Raw genomic sequence first — 20,971 nt, 5'->3', positions numbered from 1 at the left:
AGCATAACTGAAGAAATCAGGCTTCCCAAGAGTATCACATAATTTCAAGTTTAGTAACACAGCAGTCTAACAGCCTAGCGCAGTTCTGCCAGTTGAGATTTATAAGAGGAACAGGTCTGCAATAAAACAAACAACAAAATACCAGTAACACAAAGGTCTAATCAAAATGCTAAGCATGAGCAATCTTCCTCAAAGACCAAACTCTGTGATTTCTCAGCAGATGTCAGCTACTGGGCCTGATACAGGAGACTTGGGAAAACCTTAAAACACACAGCTCACAGGGCTATAGCTGCAGTATAACTGCTCTAGCAGAAAAGGTTTCTCCTCTAATATCACTATTTCTAAACATTAAATAGCATCTAAATTTAAAAAAAGACACAACATGTTTTGAGCAGGCAAAGGAGATCTGCAAATTGGTTATTTTTTCCGGAGCTGAGCAAAACACATTCAAGTGTTTCAAAGTAGTGTGAGGAGAAGAAAAAGCCTCAACTCTGTGCAAACACTGAATTACCAACACTGTTGTCATCACAAATGCAAATGCAAAACATAGCTTCACACTAGCTACTATGAAGAAAATTAAGTATAGCCAAAACCAGCACAGTTGCGTTCCAGTGTTAAAGTAGTACTATGCTGGAGCTTTAAAAAATACAGTTGGATTAGTTGATTTTTTTTTTTTACTAGTACTTAGCAACTGACAGACAGTAGTACCTTTACTAAAGTTAGCATATTGTTTGTTAAAATAGCAAATGAAATGGATGCATTTATTGCAACGTCTCAGCTCTTTTTAGGTATACTAAAGCAAAGACAAACATCAAACATCTAGCAAATAGTTTTGCTTTCTTTCTTAGCATTAATCTGCCTTCTTAAATTGGTACCTGTTACACTCACTCTGCTGCAGGTTCCCAATGTCCAACAGCACAGTTCCAAATTCCAAAAGTGTGGACTCTGTGACTGTGACCCACCCTCTCAGATCTGGTTATCTGACAAACTGTAAAGCCTGGTTTTGTAGGAACCAGTATTGAGACAACTTCCTTCCCAGATACAGTAACTCACCTGCATGAAATTCCCCTGTATTCTAGACTAGCTCAATCTCTCTCCCGTTTGCCCATCCATCATCCTTGCTGCCAAATAGCTCTCACTTGATTGCAGTACCACAATGAAAGAGAAAAATGACAATGTTATAAATGTAGAGTATTAAAAAAAAATTCAGATGCAGCATCAGTTACAAGAACACAAACTAACTGCTATGTTCATGAACAAACAGCTCCTCGCTCCTAAGACCATATAATTTCTAACAGCAGAAATCACTTAAGATATAAATAATTCTAGGCCAGATTCTGGGAACACATTTCACTACAAGCCTGCAGGAACTTTCCTTCTTGTTTCATCTGCCTGCTACCTAACATCTGCTTCCTAACACACTGCCATGCTCTAAAAATGAGAATAATATCACCTATTTCAACTGATTTGTGAAGGCGAGCAAATTCCCTCCAGCCAAAATGTAGTCAAACAAAACCAAACTGAAAACAAAACTGCTCAGAAGAAAATTTACCTCAGCTGCAATGGTTGTAAGTGGGCAAGGAGCCAAATTCTAAAACCTCATTTTAACTACTTGATAAAATGCATAATGTACAAGACCATTGCCTTTTGAGCAATATGAGTCAAATTATCTTTACCAGCTCCTGTTCTCAGTGAGCACCAGACTACAGATTTTTGACTGCAGATCCTTTTGAAACAAACCCTTGTTTTGCCCTGGAGTGCAGCGACCAGCCAAAGGATACAAAGAAGAAGGACCTCCGGACATCATCCAGGTGGAGCTGTCGAAACTGAGTTATATCCGTAGTACAGGTGAAGTTGAAAACAGCAAGCTGGAAAGACAGCAGAAAGAATCAAAACCAAATATTAACTAATGGACTTTGACAGAGCCACCGTATTTTTACTGAAATGAATGAGAAAGAAACCTGCTTCCCTATTGCCTGTTATTACAGTATTATAATAAGGACTGCAAACATTTCCAATGTTTTCATTATACTTTAATGAACTAATGAATCTGCCAGAAAGACTGTACAAGTGAGATGATCAAATGAACAGTGAAGCTTCCACTGTTACCTACACTAAAAATGAACTACTATGCCTCAGACTCATAACCATCTTTTTTCATGAGAAACATTCCTCCTACACACATACTCTTCCACTGCTCACATGAGCATATGGGTAAAGATCCTCAGAAATAAAAGACTGCAATTATCCTGATTTGACTTATTTTGTGAGTGAAAATAGTAAAATACTCTCCATCTCCTTTACTCAGTCCTTAGCATAATATCACTTGACTTGAAGAGAAATCTTAAAGGAATTTAAGAGGTCAGTGAACACCTTTACACTGGGGGGAAAAAATCAAGTAATAGACATTCAAGACTGATAACATTTTATTTTAAAATAATCTCTCATCATCAGAGAATTGAGCTGCATTCTCTAATACATGATTTACTTTGCAGCATATATTAACAGGCATTCTAGGGATGATATCTTCGGATGTAAAAACAGGAAGAAGGGATAAGCATTACTGTTCTTTTCACTTGAAACCAAAAGGTTCAAGTAAATGTTGAGAAACAGTGAGGGACAACTTTAAACATAATTACAGCCTACCTATTTGCATTTGGTTAGTAAAGTGTACATCACTGTTTAATACTACTTTAACAGAATTTTATTTTACAATGAAGAAAACATCAGACTAACAGCAGACAGGCAAGCACCCCAGATGCCTTGAACAAGATGTGAAAGATCGAGTGGGTTCTAGAGTGGAAGAGAAAATTTATCCCCCACAGAGGCTAAACATCTTCAGCCACAATTGTGGCATCACACTAATTGTAGTTGTGATATTCAGATTCCATCCCTATTGCTTAAGATGCTACAAAACACAATCACACAAATTATCTTAAGTAAAGGTAGCATAAATAGAAAATGATGCCTGTTTTAGTTCTGTTTTTTAGCCTTGAATTGGTAAATCCTACTCTCTCAAATTTCAAAACTGTCTTGCTTGTAGGGAGTACCACAAAACCACAGTATGTGTCAGGTCCGCTCTGATCACTGTCTTGGCTCAGGTTTCAACCTCCAGGACTTCTCCCTAATTATTATGAGCTGCAAAAGGAAGGAAATATGTGTACCAACACTTCTCTTCAAGTGGCTCTGGCCACTCCCATGCATGTGTAGCCAGGAGGGCTCATCTGGGAGAAGCCAAGGAGAGCTGTGGTGCACAGTTAGCTGGCTCCAAGGACCCAAACCACTGTAACTGACACTTTGGATCTGACCAAAACAGTGGCACAGCCCCAGTTTGTTCAACCCTAGATCTAACCTAAGAGCTAAGTTGCTGTGTGAGCAGTATGGCCTTTGCAAATTGTTGACAATATACTAAATTTTAAGGTGGAAAAAGTTGCATTCATTACAAAATTCCCTTTTCTCCTCCAGGCAAATCTGAGAAGGTGCTAGTTCCAAGTTGGTCTCCAGTTACTTATCTAATCAGAAATAAGTCTCCATCCTTTGACAAAGAGAGGGTAAAGTCAATTTAAAATTTCTAGTATTTCCTATGGGTGTTTTCAGAAATCAAATAATTTCTTTTCAGCCTCTCACTCATGAGTCTGTGTTCAGACCAAAAAAGGTACTGCAACATTGTACTTTGAAGAGTTACTGCACCTTATGCCGAATTATCACTACACTTGACAGAGACAGCTCTGTAGCCTACAGACCACACCAGTGTGTCTTACTAAGTCAGACTGTCTTCCTGCATTACTAGAAATGGCTCTGATGTGCAACATCTTCAATAACATGAATTACAAATCTGACTTACAAAGTCATATTCCTAGCTCATGAAACAGCTAATACTGGCTTCCCAAACTGAAAAGGAAAACAAAGTGTTGTTCTCTGAAAACCACTCAAAATATTTATTACAGCCCCCCCCCCAAAAAAAAAAAGCTGTTAATTAAATTGATATACCTATCAAGAACTGTTACCTTTGGTTTGAGTGAAAGACCATAGTGCTGCAGTGCTTCTTGCTCCATATTTATCCACACAAACATCAAACCAAACAGTGCCAGTGGAAAAAGAGCTTCATATCTGAAAAGTAATATAATAATCATAGTAAGTGCAGTTGCTGACAACTAATTATCATCAAATGCTGACATGTTTCTTTTCTTTTTTATTCACACAAAGGCTATACCAAGACGTAGTGGCATTCTCCCCCCTTTTTTCCCCATTTCTGAATTTGGTTGAATTTTAAAGCCATAAAGTAGTAGAAACAGCTTGCTTCAGCTTTGTCATGTTTTGCATTTTTTTATTCAATGGCTACCACAATGTTGGATGAGTGCCCTTTTTAGTTTTAACAAAATTGTTAAATAAAGTTAATAGAAATAGGGAAAAAAAACCCTATTTGACATTAATTTTCTACAAAATGGAATATTTTTTCAATGAGAGCGACTTGGAACCGAGGGGTTACAGTTCAGCTTAAACAGCAGCTAGAGACTGTGCCTCTTTAGGACCTAATCATATAAACTCATTACGGTGATCTCAGTTTGGTTCTAAGGAAAGACACATCTGTATAATAAAAGAAGCATCACATTTCACTTCAGTGAAATGCGCTTTTCTTCACTGTATTCCAATCCTTTACAATAGTAGCATCAAGTCACACTCTAACCATGGTCACTAAGCTGTTCTTACACCCCCAATCTCTGAGGAGTACTCCTGGCTCCTAGAGCACTCAAATTCCAAAGTATAAGTGTATTTACATGAGGAATTAATACCCCCAGATAACATATGGGAGTAAAATGAAATTGGATAACATTTAGTTTCTCCAGTTGCACTTCATGGTACCTCCCAGGCTTTTTTCTGTCAGGATAAAATAATACTGATGCTGACTGTAATACTGATACTGACAAGACTGTAAATGTTTCCATTTTTATTTTTTCCTTCTTAGACAAATGCCTGTTTATCTAAAAAATAAGGAAATCATTGCAGTTAATCTTGGTATTGGTTCTGTTGGGCTACAAAGCAATTTCAAACTAGAACAAAAAATTTGTATAGACATTTCCATTTTAATTATCAGAACCACAGGCAGCTAAACACAAAGATGAAATAGTTATGTTGTCAGTAACAGAAACACTACAACCCTTATAATGGTCTATACTTGCCTTCAGATTAAATGCCTTCAACAGGGTCGGTGACAAGTGGTTGAGCTGGCTTTAGTATTTCCACTTAACTGCCCCTAGAGAGGTGCTGCAATTACCCAGGCAATGTGCTGGGTTACCAGTACATGACAGAAGAATGCACTGAGGAGAGAAACATTGGACACTTTTGGCATCAGTGCCTTGGGTTTTGTTTTCCCTTTTAAGAATTGTTCCAAACTTTTTTCATCTATTTGGACATTGTAGGAAGACAGCAGAGAGCTGTCAGCATTTATGTGGTCTGATGCAGGGCCAAAATACAAAGAGGGAGATTGCCAGCCTCAGAGAGAACAACATTTATGCTCTATACAATAGTCAGCACAGGCTAAGAAGGTTGAGTTAAGAATGTGTGTGCAGTCAGGAGTAATATTAGGATCAAAATCTTAATGGGGAAGTGGGAGGAAGGGGAGGCAAAAGACTGGAAAAAAAAAAAAGGAGATGCTTCAACTAAAATGAGAGTATCCACAGGAGGCAGCTATTGCAAAATGTCTGCTGCAAGATGTTTTATTCCACTTAATTTTCCAGTGTAATTAAATCCAGAGGATAAGTGGGAGGGGAGGCGGAAAGAACAGTTCCTATACTCCCCATTAATTATGCTCTTAAGAGCTACCAAGTCTGAGAAAAAAGAAAGGGTTGGCTGATGTAGTGTTTTCTTCATTTAAAACATCAGAGGAATTGACTTTTATCCAAAAAGAAGCAAGGTCTAGTCTTTATGGGAAAAACATCCCTTTGAAAAAAAAATTACTTCCACAAAAACCTCTGAGAATACAATTTTCCCTCATTTTAGGACTACCTGTTTCCTGGCACACATCATTTAAGCCATAACTAGATACCAGTGTTGAGCAGCTGGGAGAGATGCTATTTCCTTTTGTTTGTGAGCAGAAAAGCACATGTCAAAACAACAAAAGCCATAAACTAAATCAGACTTTCTTATTTTGGTGCAAGATTGTTTGAACACACATCCTTCCAGCCACTGCCTTGTCTAGTTGAAAGGAATGTCAACAAACTGTGTTTATAATACAAGGAAAATCATGAAAGTTCCCCTGAAATTTTATTTAGTAAACTAAACAAGAAGATAAATGCTGGAAGTACATGTTACACCTTTAAAAGAAATGGGCATGACATGAAGCAGTTTCACATGTAGTCATGGATTTTTGTATGTAAAACCAACTCAAATAGAGAAAGAATGAAGTACCCTGTGCTGAGGAGCAAGTAGGTGGACATCAGGGAGAGCAATATGCTGAACAGTCTCTCAAAGAGAAACGTGGGGCTCAGTAGCAGCAACACTGGGGAAAATACTGCAATAAGAAGATGAGATCCATTAGTCACATCATGCAAAACGTTTCATGATCAGTGACAAGGTAACTTTCCTCAAATATTGACATTTTATGTACAGAAATTTAATACATCATATATGACCCTCTATTTTCAAAAGTTACTTTTGCTAAAGAAAATACAATGTTTGGAATGTTTCACATTCATCAAAAGTAATTTCAGTTTTGTATAATTTTAATTTCCTGTCTTTCCATGTCACAGCCTTTATAATTTCTCATGAACCGTTGTTAATAAGTTTGTAAGATGATGCAGAAGCACTACCCTAAAATCCAGTCAAACTTGACTGTTCAATACTACTCTGAAAACCACTTACCATGGCCCTGAGGGCCTCTGGCAGCTCAAAAACTGCAGTGACAAAGCCACTGCTCCACTGGATTAGAACCACAGAAAGGCTTGTGTTGGAAGGGACCTTAAACATCACCTAGTTCCAAACCCCCTGCCATGGGCAGGGACACCTTCCACTAGGACCAGATTGCACAGAGCCCCATCCAACCTGGCCTTCTATTCTTTGTAATTAGATTAGGAACTGGGCTACCCCAAAAGTGAGTAAGGAGGAAGAAAAACAGGAAAGATGGCCAGTGCTTGAAGAAGGGAAAGTGGGAAGGACAAGGATTGCTGTGATCTAATCTTTAAAAAAGACCTGTAGGTTTCTGGCTACACAAACCTCTTTATATGACTCCTGCACACAGTTTTGACGCCAAATTCCTCAAAATTTAGCAAGTTTTTAATGATAAATTAACATAGGTGAAAATTTTAAGACATAATATACATTCATTTAGAAATATCTGCTAATATTAAGAAGGTTCTGAAGAACATGGGAAGCAGCTGAATTAACGTTACACCTCCTGGTTTTGCCTCTATGTTTGCAGTTAAATACACTGTATGAACCATACAGTGTTACAACTAAAGTTACTTGGACACAGGCCTGCAGGAACCCAGCCATCACTAATTCATTTTCCTGGTTCCTTAAATATCAGTGTTTCTCAAAAAAAAAAAAGTAGGTCAAAGTTAAAATTTAAACAGTTAGGCTTCATATTAATCAGGATAAATAGCTAAGAAGGGGGGAAAAATTTCCTAGAAAACTTCTGAAGTATTATTATGATCCTGACAAAAATAAAACAGTATTATTATGAATAAATACTGTTAACTGTGTTTCTAGCTCTATAAATAGACAGAGATGCAAAATGAGAGTTCACCAACAGTGCCATTCTTCCACAACTATGCAAAAAGACAACAAGGAGTTGGACCACCTGTAATCCCACCAACCTTGGAAAAGCTACAGTAGAGTTTGGTACCTTAATTCTTATGGTATCCCATTTGTGGTACACACTGGCAACAAGGCAGGTGCTAGTTGTAGTTATGGTAATGACATGGCATTTCTCTCCAAGAGAAGTATTGAGGATATGTTGGATGCCTTAGTGTTTTACCTGCTTATTTCTGTGTTTAATTATGGAAAGCAATTTCAGCAAGCACACAAAACTCCTATCTTGTATCCATTCACTTAGAATGATTACTTCCAGTCTGAAAGACTTTGCTAAAATATTCACTACTTCTGTGGCAGCAGGTAGGTATTTTGAGTACCTACAGTTTACTTCGCTCTTAGCTTTATTTTTATCATCACCCACAACAAAAAGAATTTCTAATATATTTTTCCCCCACAACTCTAAACCTCTTTGATTGCCTGAATCATCTGTTAGATGAAAAATGTTTCTCTTTCATCCTTACACAGGAGAGAAATATAACCTTTACAGTCAATTCCTGCTCCAGTAAGCCAAGCAGGACTTTATCGATTTCATTGACTTTACAGCTGCAAGAAATTCATCCACACAGAGATCCCCATTTAGCTTAGCAGGCTACAAAGAGTTAGGGGAGCATGATGGAAAGGAAAATGCTCTGAAAAAACGCATTACTAAGAAAGCATTGCTCACATACACTGCTCACAATCACTGAACTTAATCTTGAATCCATTTGCTCAAACAGAAGCAGGATTGCTAAAACTGACAAGATCTGCTTAAGTTAAAACAATGTCACCAGCATAGGAATGTACAAGACAACCAGCAAGAAGATAACATGGGCCAAAGTTCTTTCATTGAGCTATGTTTAAATTCCTGATCTCAACTTGTAGCAGAAAGCTGCTATCAAACTTTATATGGGATATGTTTAGCTCTAAAACAAATTCCACATTTCAGATCACTCAGGGATAAACAATGCTTAACATTTTCTAATGGAGCCCTATAGAAATTATTTTATATCTGAAATATGAAAGGTATTGCTTCACTGCATTCCAGAACTCCAGTAACAATTCCATTTGCTCTGTTTAATCACACTAAAATTTCCGAGTCGTAAAAAATTCAGAGACTTGCAAACCGCTCTTTAATAATTAGATACTAACTGATATCAAACATACTCTATCATCATTTCACAGGTATTTTGCAAGGCAGCTCTCAAAAATCACTCCCACAAGGGTCACTGCCATCTGCTGCAGCTTCAAGTTTAAACTGAATTACAGCAACAACCTTTAGTCATTTCCCTGTGCTGAACTGGATTGATGGCAGAACATCTCAGATCACCCATATCCGGCACCGAGTGAAACAAAAAGGAAATTTATGCCATTATATCCTAAAAATGGTCTTCAAAATATTCAGAACAGTCAAAATAAAAGATAAAGCTATTTGTTAATCAATGGTATTTTCATTTTATCACTAATTTACAAAGGAATAATATTTAGAAGAAGGAATAATATTTAGAACATTTCTCAAAAAAACTCACTTAGGAAAGCAAACACACAGAAGAATTATCAGCAGTCAGATAAAGGAAAATAAGATGTTAATGAAAAAGTGACATCATCCCCCACCCAATCCCAGACTCCACAAACTGCCAGCATAAAAGGCTGAGAGGGAAGATTTTCTTACCTAGTGTCATCCAGCTAATAATTTGATTCATTACAGGTAATCCCTGTTTGATCTTAAGACTGTCATGGGTACTGACCACAACATATGTCGAAAGTGCAACACTGAACATCTAGAAAGAAATCAGGCAACGAAACACAAAATTAATGTATGGATCTCTACCATTCCATCCTGAATATGTGACTATGCTTTAGAGTTGCATAAACACCTCATTTGAATCACCATAAGAACAGGAAGTCAAAGATAGTGTCAAAATTTATAACTTTTTATAACTTAAAATTACTGGCTTTTTAAAACTTCCCTCTAGATTACTTTTTATTAGCATTCTTGTTATTTATTTGTGCTATTTTAAAATAGTACACACAGGTGACCTGGATCACTGATTTGACATGCTATGCTCTTTGTCAAGAGTAACTATTTAAACACTCCTGCAAACCACAGAAAACACACTCCCCCAGTCCTTCAAGGGGCACTTGGCCTCAAACACAGCAGCCACAAAGAACAAGCAGAGCCTTTGGCTTTGCTGCAGAATCAGGTACAGGGAGAAGGGGAAGGCTCCTGGAAGAAGAAAAGCAGCAGCAGAACAAATTGGAGGCAGTTTTTAAGAGATGGAAAGAAGCTGTTGAGTTTTTTGCCTCTCAGCTGAATTGACTGAACCACTTCAAGCAGAGCCCTCTGCCTTGCAAAAGCAGAGAAGTTGGAGAGGTTTTTTTCTTTGACTAATTCAAGAGACATCATTCAGTCACCAAGTACGTGCAAAAAACCTTTCAAAAATTACCCTATGAGTCAGTTATTTTTGAAAGGTGACAATTATCCAAGAAAATGCTTGAGCCAAGTTTTCAATTACTGCTATTTATTCACAACTCCTCAGTTCCACTAAAAGGCAAATCAAGCATGCACAGTACTTTGCAAACATGCGCTTTAAGACTGCATTACAAGATGTAATTGCAGTCGTGGCTTTTTAGTGCACAGCAACTACACCATTCACATCCATTACTTTGTACCATATGAATAGCTGCTATTTGCCTGTTAGACTGCAGTGATACCTAGTGGGATCATACCAGACAAAACATTTAGCATCAGCATTCTTTTTTGACAGGTATCACAGGCGCTCAGTATCTGCTGCTCCTATGTGTACAAGAACATGTACTTTGTATTTCTCTGTGACATTAATAAACAAGGTCAAAACATTAGGCATCCAAAAGCTCAGGGAATAGGATCTTTTAGACTTCCAATGGTTTTTTTTGGATCTTTTGCTGTATTCGGGCCCTTTGATATATCTTATCGAGTTCATTTTGGTATAATGAACTCTGGTAATTCCTTCAATATCCCCTAGACACTGGTGAAGTCACTTTGCACTGACTTTGTGTCACCCTCCATAATATATCCTGTGCCTTGGAAGACTTGTCATGGCCTGGGATCATTAGTAAGCACAATGCTGCTAAATCCATGCCAGTGTCCAGGGAAGGGCTCAGCAGGTGCTTTTGAGAATCTGTGTTCACATTCAAACTGCTCTTGGCTTCCACCAACACCTCCAGGACTGTGGAACTGAGCAAAAGAAACTTGGAGAAGCAAGCAGAGATCTCCAGCTAAGATTCTGTCTCCCTTCATCCTTCACAACCCTCTCTGATGTTCAGAGATAATTCTTGAACAACTAAAGAGCAGGTCTCAGATATCTTTAGGTCACATCTACAAAGAAAAAACCAAGGGTGACACCTGCAGTCCCAACACTGCAGTAATTACACTGTGGTAATCTTGGCAGTGTTAGGTTAATAGCTGGACTTGATCTTACAGGTCTTTTCCAACCAACACTATTCTATAATTCTAATTTAGAGGAGGAAACTAATAAACTGACAACCTTGGACACCCATGAAGTCCAAGCATCCTGGGAATAATAACTCAGTCCAACATTATCAACCAATGAAAACAATGTCTTCAGTAGTGTGGCAGAAACTGGACATCATCTATGAAATGGATGGCAAAGAGAAACTGGTGCTCTCTGCAGCAAAAATTAAGTTATACAGTAAGCACTGCAGCAGTCTAGCTAATGGATTATGAATGACTCTTGTTTTCATCATTACTGAAGCCTTAATGACCTCTCAGAGATCACAGAATCAAAGAACTGTTTAGGCTGGCTTAGGCTTAACTCATCAGTGACCACAAACATTAAGTAACAGCATTGTCAGAGGAAGGCATAACCTTTGATGGCTGCCTCCAAACACCACTTATGGGGGACCTGCAAAACCTACTTTTAAGAAATACCTTTGCAGATGCAAAGCAGAAATCTAATAGAGCGTGCTTATCTATTTGAATGCCAGTGGCCTGATCACCATTTGTCACAGCAAAATAGGTATTTTTACCTGACTAGGGGATTCATCTCACCTTTAAAACTGTCTGGGAGGTGTAATCAAAATTCAGGATCTCAAAATGAGCATTTTTGAGGATTACCCTTTCCTGTTCCCACTGAAAAGTCCAACTTAAAGGAAAATGTAAAAGTAGAATTAGGGAATTCTATGTACTAGAAATACCATTATTCTGACAAGCATTTTCCTTTTGTATTCCTGTACATTTCAAAGCAACTAAATATAACCTAACCTCAAAACAAGATATTTATTTAGAAACACATATAATGTCTCTCTAATGGCCTTTTATCCCTCTACATCTCAATAATCGCACTTCCCAATCCTTTCCTTACCCAAAATGTGAAGGGTGGATCCCATATTTTCCATTCCCAATTAAGGTACTGAAACAAAAATCTAATAGGGACTAGTAATTAGATGTCACTGTTGCAAAATATCTAGTGATTAAGGGGCAATTTGAGGAACTTTATGATCTTCTTAAAAGTTGGGAGGAAAATTAAGATGTTACTTCTGGAATAAGCAGGCAGAACATTTTCATATAATTAAGTATCACTCTGTGAGAGAATTTCTTGATTCTTTAAGTATGTTCAAGAATAGTCTGGCCTTACTTTTTTACTACAGACTAATTTCTTCTTCATCATGAGATGCTGCAGCATTTGTGTGGTGAATTGAGGTAGGCCAGCCGCCTACTGGGCTGCTCCCTCACTTCCCACCCAGTGTAAGCTTTTTTCAGGCATTCCAGCAAGAAATCCATTGCCAAATGGTTACTGGGAATTTATGTTCTAAATGTTTAGGAATGGAACTGTCATCTCTTTTCCAAATGAAGGCTGAAAAAATTAAGAGACATTACCACCATATTTTACATGCATTCATGCTCAGCTAAAGCCATTTTAAGCATTCATTACTCTTTCCCTTCCTCTATTCAACCTATTTGAGCTCCATACCTAAATCACTGATATAATGAGTGCATTGCTTCACTCAGCAAGAAACTAAATCATAAAAGATAAAGCTGGTCCTGAAATAAAACTATTATCTTGTAATAGACGGGGGGGGGGGGGGGGGGGGAGGAGGAGAGAAAAAAAAAAAAAGAGGACAGCAGACATGCAAGGTATTATTAGAATCTTAAAGCTCTCTAGAACTTAATTAGCTCTAAGCATGAAAAAAACCTACCTATTTCACAAAGGTATAATTCACCTGAAAGAAGACTTGACCAACAGAAAACCAGCTCAGTATCAGTCTCACAGTGTTTTTCTACAGCCAGAAATTGGAACTAGTTCAGCCCCCTGAAACAGCAAGCCTTGGTGTGCATATGCAACTACTGCAAAGGTCACTGGAAGTGATATACACACAGCAAGGGCAGGACAAACTCTCAAACTCTCCAAGCAGAGTATCAAAATCTATATGCACATTGATATATCAAGCAATCTAATTATGCACAGGATGGCCTTTTGGGAACACAGCATGATGATGTTTAAATATGTGCACATGGTCCTCTTGAAATAGCCAAGGAGAAAACTCTTAGGAACATTCATTTTTTTCTTGAAAATTGTGGCCTTGGTAGAAATATATATTCTATATATTCTTAAAAAGTAAGTAAAAATTTGCACATAAAACCCCTCTAACATTCAAAATTACTGAAAAGTAACAACTGACCTGATAAAAATATACTTTCAGATCTTCATTATCTCTGTACTTATTTTCACTTTTACAAAAATATGCCAACAAGAACAAAGATATCAAGATGGTAAGCAAACCAGCTGCTATTCTGCAAAAACAAACAAAAGAACAATAAAATCTCAGAAAACATCATTAAAAATTTCTTTTGCTTCTGTATGCTGTTTTGTCGTGTTTTAACATCCCACACCAGATTCAACCCCAGGAGTTCTTTGGCTTTCCTAATCTATCCTGAATATTCAGTGTCTCCATGTTCCTCTTGGATTATCTAGCCCTGCTTTCACTCCCACGTTTCCTTTATGACTGAGCTGAGTCAGGAGCTCCCTGCTCCTACCATACAAGTTTTATTAATGTACTGAAAAGCCCTGACTTAACAGGACCACTGCCCAAGAACAGAAATACCTATTTCTCCGTGGATTTTTGATTTCTCCCTCTTGTATCTTCAAGCATCAACTTATCTGTAACATCCTGAAGTGTCACATATATTTTTAATTGCTGCTTCAAACCTTTTCAGCTTCAAAACTCCCTTGAAAAGTTTCAGACAAACAGTGTTTCAAAGGTACAATGTTTCATCAGAGGAATAAATAGAAAGTACAGCCTGGGCAAGGTGACTATAAAGAGGTGTCAGAGAGGAAGATCTGTAGGTAATTTAATTCCATGTTGATTTCTAAGCTGTGCACATATATTCTAAAGAAAAGAAAAACCTCAGTTTGGACCAGCAGAAATACATACATGTGTATATATCGCTGAAAGGCTGTAACACAGTCAACAAAAATCTGTGCTGAATATTTATAGTGTGCCCAAGAACACTATATGACTAAGAATGGTTTTCAAAAGACAGATTTAAAACACAGTGGAAAATACTGAGGCAGAATGTCAATAATCCTGGAAATATCTGGGCTCATAATTCTACCTGCTATCACATATTACTGCTCAAATCCCAAATTTCACTGAGGATTGGCTCTGTTGAGGCACAGCATCTTCTACCAGCCAACAAGAGCCATTGCACCCTAGGGTAAATTCACTTTTTCTGCAGTAACTACAAAGAGACCACAAGCCTACCCCTTCAGGCCAACCACCTGGATTGCATTCAGATATGAGAGAATGCTCCTATGACCAAAGAGTGGCTTACAAGTGGAAGGGGAGAGACAACAAAGATGTACTAGAAAAACAATAAAAAACAACAACTGTAGAAAATCAAACAATACCAGAAATGAAGAATCAGGACAGAGAAGCAGAAGTGGAAAAAGAAGAGACACAGGAAATATAGATGAAGAAGAGAGCTCTGCCTATCCTGTTTATTTCCCATTATATCCCATTAGGTACAGAGTGCTATTCAAAGACAGATTATTCAAAATTCGGTGGACAAATTCTGAAAGAGGCTGTTAAAAGTATATTGCTTTTGACTAAATTCTTATTCATGTAGGAGAGGTGACCATATTTGCACTCCACTCAAGCTTCTCCTTTAATGATCTCCTCTATTTTCCTGTAAAATGTGAAAATTTTTCAATTGTGAGAAATGTTTCTCTTGATGAGAAATTACAGAATAACACAAAGACCAAATGGATGTAGCAAAAGAATTAAAAGTCTATTCTCATTCTCATTAGTGAATAACTGAGGTCTCTATAATCATGTATTTAAACTCTGAATTTCAACTCCCATCTCAGCCAGTTTTCAATAATACAATTCCCCACAAATACCAAAAGGCAGCCTAAATTTTGAATCAAAGAGGGAATAAAAAATTTAAAGAACAAGATGAAATTCTTACACCAGAGGAATGTTTGGTTCTCTTCCTACAACAGGCATTAATGGAAATATTGCCAGGATCACACACATGAGAGTCCAGATCAATGCTTTTGTCTAGAAGAAGAAGGAGGTCATGTGGACAGAAAATTGTTAATCATAAAGAAATATTTCCATGAACTACTAACAGCTACTAGCATCTCCCAAACAGCAGTTAATTAATCAACGTTGAGAGAGAATACTCTGAGAATATGGCACCATTATCTAGTCTTTGCATTTATGAGCCATTTGATTTAGCCACCATAATCACCTAAGTAGTTCTTGAAACTTTTTGCTAGGAGGAAAAAAACAAAAAAACTATCCCAGGTGTTTTATTTAACTAAAAACATTATCAGCTGTATAATTTAAATTTTTCAAGCTCAAGTCAAATTCATATTCATGCTACAAAACATCATCTGTGCATACCCAGCTTTAAGACAAGTTACTTGATTTCTCAACTAGAACAAAAAATTGTAAAATACCAGCCTTCATCTTGGCAGCTCTTGGAGAGCAAGACTTAGCAATTTTACTCCTTTTCTCTATCCTAGAACCCTAGGTTTTCAGTATCCCCTGAAATAAGAGACGTTGGAATCAATTAATGGAAGAAATGTCTCTTAAAATTAAATATCATGCCACTTCATAAAAATGGAGGTCTTTTCCCTAGGAAAAACAATACAGCAAGTTGCCTCTGAGGAACAGTGTGTCCCAGCTGATAATGGCCCAGACAATAATGAGTTGACAACTGCCTTTCCATTATTGTCAATATTTTTTTTTAATAAATGATCAGATTAGTTAAACAGTGATACTTTCACCAATTGTACATGTCAACACTACAGTCACTCTAACAGTTTGATAAATAATGTACATTTCATATGATTGAGTCAAGTATTTTTTAATCATCAACAACAGAAAACTGATAGCTAATCCACAGATACCCCAAAACTCTTAAGCACTCATTACTTCTATATAACAGATCTAATCCAGATCATATTAAAGTCCCTTGCTTTGCTACAAGTGGCTTATGACAGAGATCGGAAAAAGAGCATAAATTAATAATAATCTAAAGCAGCATTCCAAAGCATCCCAACATCCTAAGATGCAATCCAGCTGTTCACCAAAGCAATACAATACCTTAGCTTGAATCCACAGCTGTGTGATCACTGGCCAGCCAGCAAACACAAGAAGGCCAACAGTAAGTGCAGAGCGGTAGAAAAAGCTGAAGACCTAATTAAAAAAAATCCAAGACAGGACCGAAAATCAAACACATTAATTCCTCAAACAGGTAGAGTACAATAAATGAGACACCCTGTTGATACATAAGAATAAAATACTTACTAGTATTTCAATTCCCAGTATACAAACCAAGAGGAATCCTATAAACTGACCAATATGAAGTAACAAAACATTTGTGACAAGGTCTTGAATGACAGGAATTCTGTTCAAAATGATGGAACAAGAAAACATGCATTAGAAAACCCCAGAAATAACATAGCATCTTACCTTTATGGGGCAAGGATGAGGTCAGAGCAGGAAAAAAGTTAGAGGTATTGCTGGTCCTGCCTAGACACCATGGCTGATGGCCAGATGATCCTTCTACCCAGTTTTACTTGGTAGAAAATCTACAATAAAATCCTCCAGCTTTTTTCCTCCCATATTTGGCACATCTTTGCCAATGTTTGTACAAGCTTCAGATTATTCACTACTCAAATTAACTCTGAGTATATGAATATTTTTAGTTATGTTCTGCTTAATGTCTGTCATAATGGATGAAACATTCAGAAGCTTTAGAGAGAGAAAACCCTTCCTTGTTAGCTTTTCCTGTGCTTTATGAGACAACTCATTATCTAACTGCAGTTGGTCTCATTTTCTCTGAATAATACTGAGTTGGTATCTACAGATTGCCAGTAGATCAGGATAGTAAGAATCAGAAGATAAAAAGTATTTTTGGGCTTGGAGTAAAAGGAGACCCAAACAAGACAAATATATTTCAATATGGGAGCACATTCCTCAACATGGCTAGCATGTGTTCTCCAAAAGTAGCTGGTGTTCAACAGACTTGACACTATGCAGGATCATTTTGCAAAGTAAGTCAGCTGCTACAGGTATTTGCAAAGATTTTGGCTCTTTTGCAACAGTTGCAAGAATGCTAAAATTATGTTTTCACGGAAATAGCTTAATTTATTTTTGCTAAAAGAAAAGAGATCTAGAATTGGCAACTGTATCAGCCAGTTTGGACACTACTCATTATATCAATTGAAATATAAACCAGAGCCCTTTGGAATGTCTCAGGAAACACTTAAGGAAGTTTTCTCCCAGATTTATGGGAAAAATTTAATTCTCTACAAGAAGGAAGTCCAGACATGGTCTTAAAAAACAGTAGTAATAAATTGCATTCTTTACTTACTCTTTCACAACTGCATACCATACTGGCACTGGCAAGAGACAGTATATATAGTATGTCCAAGGACATGCTTGAATCAACAGGAAAAAAGCTATTATCATTCCAGAAGAGACAAAACCATAGAAGAGAGCAGTAGATTTCTGAAACAGAAACATTTGGACAAACATTCTTTTAACAGCAATAAAATGTTTTAAATTACACTATTTATTTAAATTACTCTATTTTCAATTTGTTAGTTACACAAATTTGTTATGTGGCTGTGTTAAAATAGCATTTGTTAGTAAAACAAATGCTATTTTAACACAGCCACATAAGCTGCCATGTGTCTCTACATAACTCTAGACAAAGTTGTCAGCCAGATTAAAAAAAAAAAACAGTAGGATTTGTAGATCTAATTCTAAATGTCTCTCTTCATAAGGTCCTACAGTAAAATCTGCATGGGAAAGACATACTTGTACAATCTGGAAGCTCAATACATGCAATGCCATTCATGTTCAATGGATATTTGTAATCCATCTGAAGCCAGAGATGCTAAGGGGTTTGGGAAAAAGAAATCTCAAGTTTAGATTCTAGAAACAGACTTGGAATATAACCCAATGAGTTCAAGTTCATAGCCTTAGAGTCAAAGCATTTAATGAAAATTTCATCAGCACATTTCCTCCCCCTGCTTGAAATATTTGTAAAAGAACTAATTAAATTAAAATATTAACTCCTACCAGAAAATATCCCACTACTATTCAGGATCTAGGAACAGCTACAAAAGGAGGCTTGTGACCAACCTTCCACAGGAGAATCTTCCTTCCTCAAAGAACCCACCATTTCAAAACACAACAGAGGACCAGTGTTGCATGGTCCTAAAAGGTAGCATAGCTACAACTCTTAGGATATTTCATCTTGACCTACAGGTACTGCATTGGGCTTTTCTTAGAAAAAATAGATACAAGATTGGAATATTATGTACTCAAAGAAACACATTCTCAGACTGAGAACATTCTTAAGGAGAAACATCAAAGAGAAGAAAAACTTTCAAATGGGCTATCTCAGGCAAGTCAGTCCTTAATCATCAGCAGAAATTCCTTGTTTGTGCAATGAGAAGCATTAAACAGTCACTCTGCATCTGCCTTTTATCTGGTCATTGAACTATTCTTCCTTATTCAGGGACATTCAAATATCAGAAGAATTAGTGGTAAGGGAAGATTATGTACAAGTTTTAAATAAAGAATTTTATCTGTATATATTACAACTTGACATAGCAAAGGTAGCTTTAGTGTAGGTAATGACAGACACTGCTTTCTTCTGCAGAGATGCTAGTTTTTTGAAAGAGTTAGGTAGACAGATGCACACTGTGTTAAGTATGCTGAGAAGAAGAGACAATAAGCTCACAGTTCACCTAGATGGATTAACATCTTTTCTGGCTCCCCCTCCCTGTAACTGATGTACAACTGCCTTGATCTAAAATGACAGCAAATGCAAATTCTAAATTATTTTTAAAATAGTCTAATGTTATATCTTAGTAAAAGTTCTAAGAAAAGATATGTCATATAGAAAGCTGACCTAGGGCAATTTGGCTTTATTAGTTTTAAATTTTACATTTGCTGACATATAGACAGAATGAATATGCATATATATGATATGCCTGCAGTATAATTTATCACTGAATGAGTAAACACACACAATCAACATTTTATTCCATACAGCAACACAAATACTATAGAGTCCAATATAGTCAGTCATGCATTGAAAGTGGAAACGAGATTTGCAATTCTGTGAATATTTAAAATGAATTTAAAGGTTATATTTCTTGCTAGGCAAAACAACATCCTACACCAAAAGAAAAAAGTGTTTTTTCATGCGCAGCATAAGAAGCCAAAAACTTTTAAAGATGATATATACAGGATATGCAGTTTCATTACTCAGAGGCTTCTTGAGTTTATAAGGGTGTGCTTTGCAGGGGACTATTTGTCAGTGGTAGATTAGTCACTCAGCAAATTTCTTTAAGGTGCTCCAATATAAGCTATAAACCAAATAACTTCCATATATGAAGCATTAACCTCACATTGTGATTCTGTAAGTATTTAGGAAGACTAAAAAAGGTTCTTACAGAAAAGGGCCTCTTATGAAAACTGAAAAAAGATAAATTCTATAGACGAAGAACTAAGATACCCAAGTTTTTTTTCTGCCAGTGTCACTAGCATAAAATTTGTCTTCAAAAAGTAAAATGAATATATGAAATTAAAATCTATGTCAACTAAGAATTGTTCCTTAATGTAGTTATTAATATGCCTGATACTCAGCCTACTTATTGTAATTATTTTGTTTGTATCTAACATAACATGCATTCTGGATTATTTCCTCTCAGTTATTTGATGAAAGAACAACTAAATCATGCAGTACAGCACTTACGAATATTTTCCATTTTAATTTCGTTTGAGCATTTTCACTAAAGGTCAAGACTACCTCATTTCAGCCAGTAGTAAAAACCTCAAGACAGTATGATAGGAATTTTCTCAGAGTAATATACTGAAGGCAGTAAAGATGTTAAGTGAGCTCATTTTCACCTACATTACAAAATGAAACAATCCTTTTATTCTGAAACAAATTATTGAAGTTTGGGAGAATTTCCCCTTCCCACAAATGCTTTATCCCTTTTCTAGTGAAATGCTAGCCTTTTGCCTATTCACCTTTTTGAGGTCCCTCTTTTCCTGAAGAATGACTGAAAATAAATTCTTAGGATTTTATACTTTGTGAAGAATCAAACCATAAAAATCTAGTCAAAAAGAGCTTCCTTCATCTTTAATGTCTTCTGCACACTTGCAAATCACAAAGAGCAAGGGAGCACACTGTTCTGTGAAACCATAGCTCACCTTCTATCAAAACAGGCTATACAATTTAAAAATGCCATGATTGGACTGCATGGTTTCTGAGAACAGATGTAAAATTACCAAAGAAGGCAGGAATAAAATTATTTACATGCTGGGGTTTTTTTTTTTTTGACCTTACAGTGAAGAGACATCAATGAAACTGAAAGCCTGAAATGTGAATTCTTCCAAACAATTATTATTGCAACAATGCTGTTAATACTGAAAATTAAACCTGGTTAAACTAAACCCAGTTAAAGACAGACCCTTTAATAGTCTTCAATCACTATGTTTTCTCACTCTTGCATTAGCATCTCAAATTAACAGCTGTAGGAATTAAAACTGAAGAAGCACAATATTGCACACTCAGACTTACACATCTTAGGAATTCTGATCCTAATCAATGGACTTAACAGCAACAACACACAGGATAACAGCA

General features: G+C 36.7%; 1 protein-coding gene across 4 annotated transcripts in view; it reads right to left on the bottom strand.

Annotated features, from left to right (window-relative positions):
* The window catches only part of PIGN (phosphatidylinositol glycan anchor biosynthesis class N), a 96,811-nt gene that overhangs the window by 15,919 nt on the left and 59,921 nt on the right, over positions 1 to 20,971 (bottom strand). For all 4 annotated transcript variants that reach the window (XM_021552344.2, XM_021552346.2, XM_021552348.2 and 1 more), the window contains exons 15-23: positions 17,678 to 17,814; positions 16,609 to 16,708; positions 16,405 to 16,497; positions 15,260 to 15,351; positions 13,471 to 13,582; positions 9,461 to 9,569; positions 6,409 to 6,511; positions 4,008 to 4,110; positions 1,782 to 1,868 (exon numbers count right to left, since the gene is read on the bottom strand). In XM_021552344.2, coding sequence (XP_021408019.2) covers positions 1,782 to 1,868; positions 4,008 to 4,110; positions 6,409 to 6,511; positions 9,461 to 9,569; positions 13,471 to 13,582; positions 15,260 to 15,351; positions 16,405 to 16,497; positions 16,609 to 16,708; positions 17,678 to 17,814 — 936 coding nt within the window. The remainder of the gene's footprint in view (positions 1 to 1,781; positions 1,869 to 4,007; positions 4,111 to 6,408; positions 6,512 to 9,460; positions 9,570 to 13,470; positions 13,583 to 15,259; positions 15,352 to 16,404; positions 16,498 to 16,608; positions 16,709 to 17,677; positions 17,815 to 20,971) is intronic.

Source organism: Lonchura striata, chromosome 1 (genome assembly GCF_046129695.1).
Source record: "Lonchura striata isolate bLonStr1 chromosome 1, bLonStr1.mat, whole genome shotgun sequence".
Lineage (NCBI taxonomy): Eukaryota > Metazoa > Chordata > Aves > Passeriformes > Estrildidae > Lonchura > Lonchura striata.
Note: the sequence above shows the minus strand (reverse complement) of the source record. Positions and strands in the feature narration are given on the sequence as shown.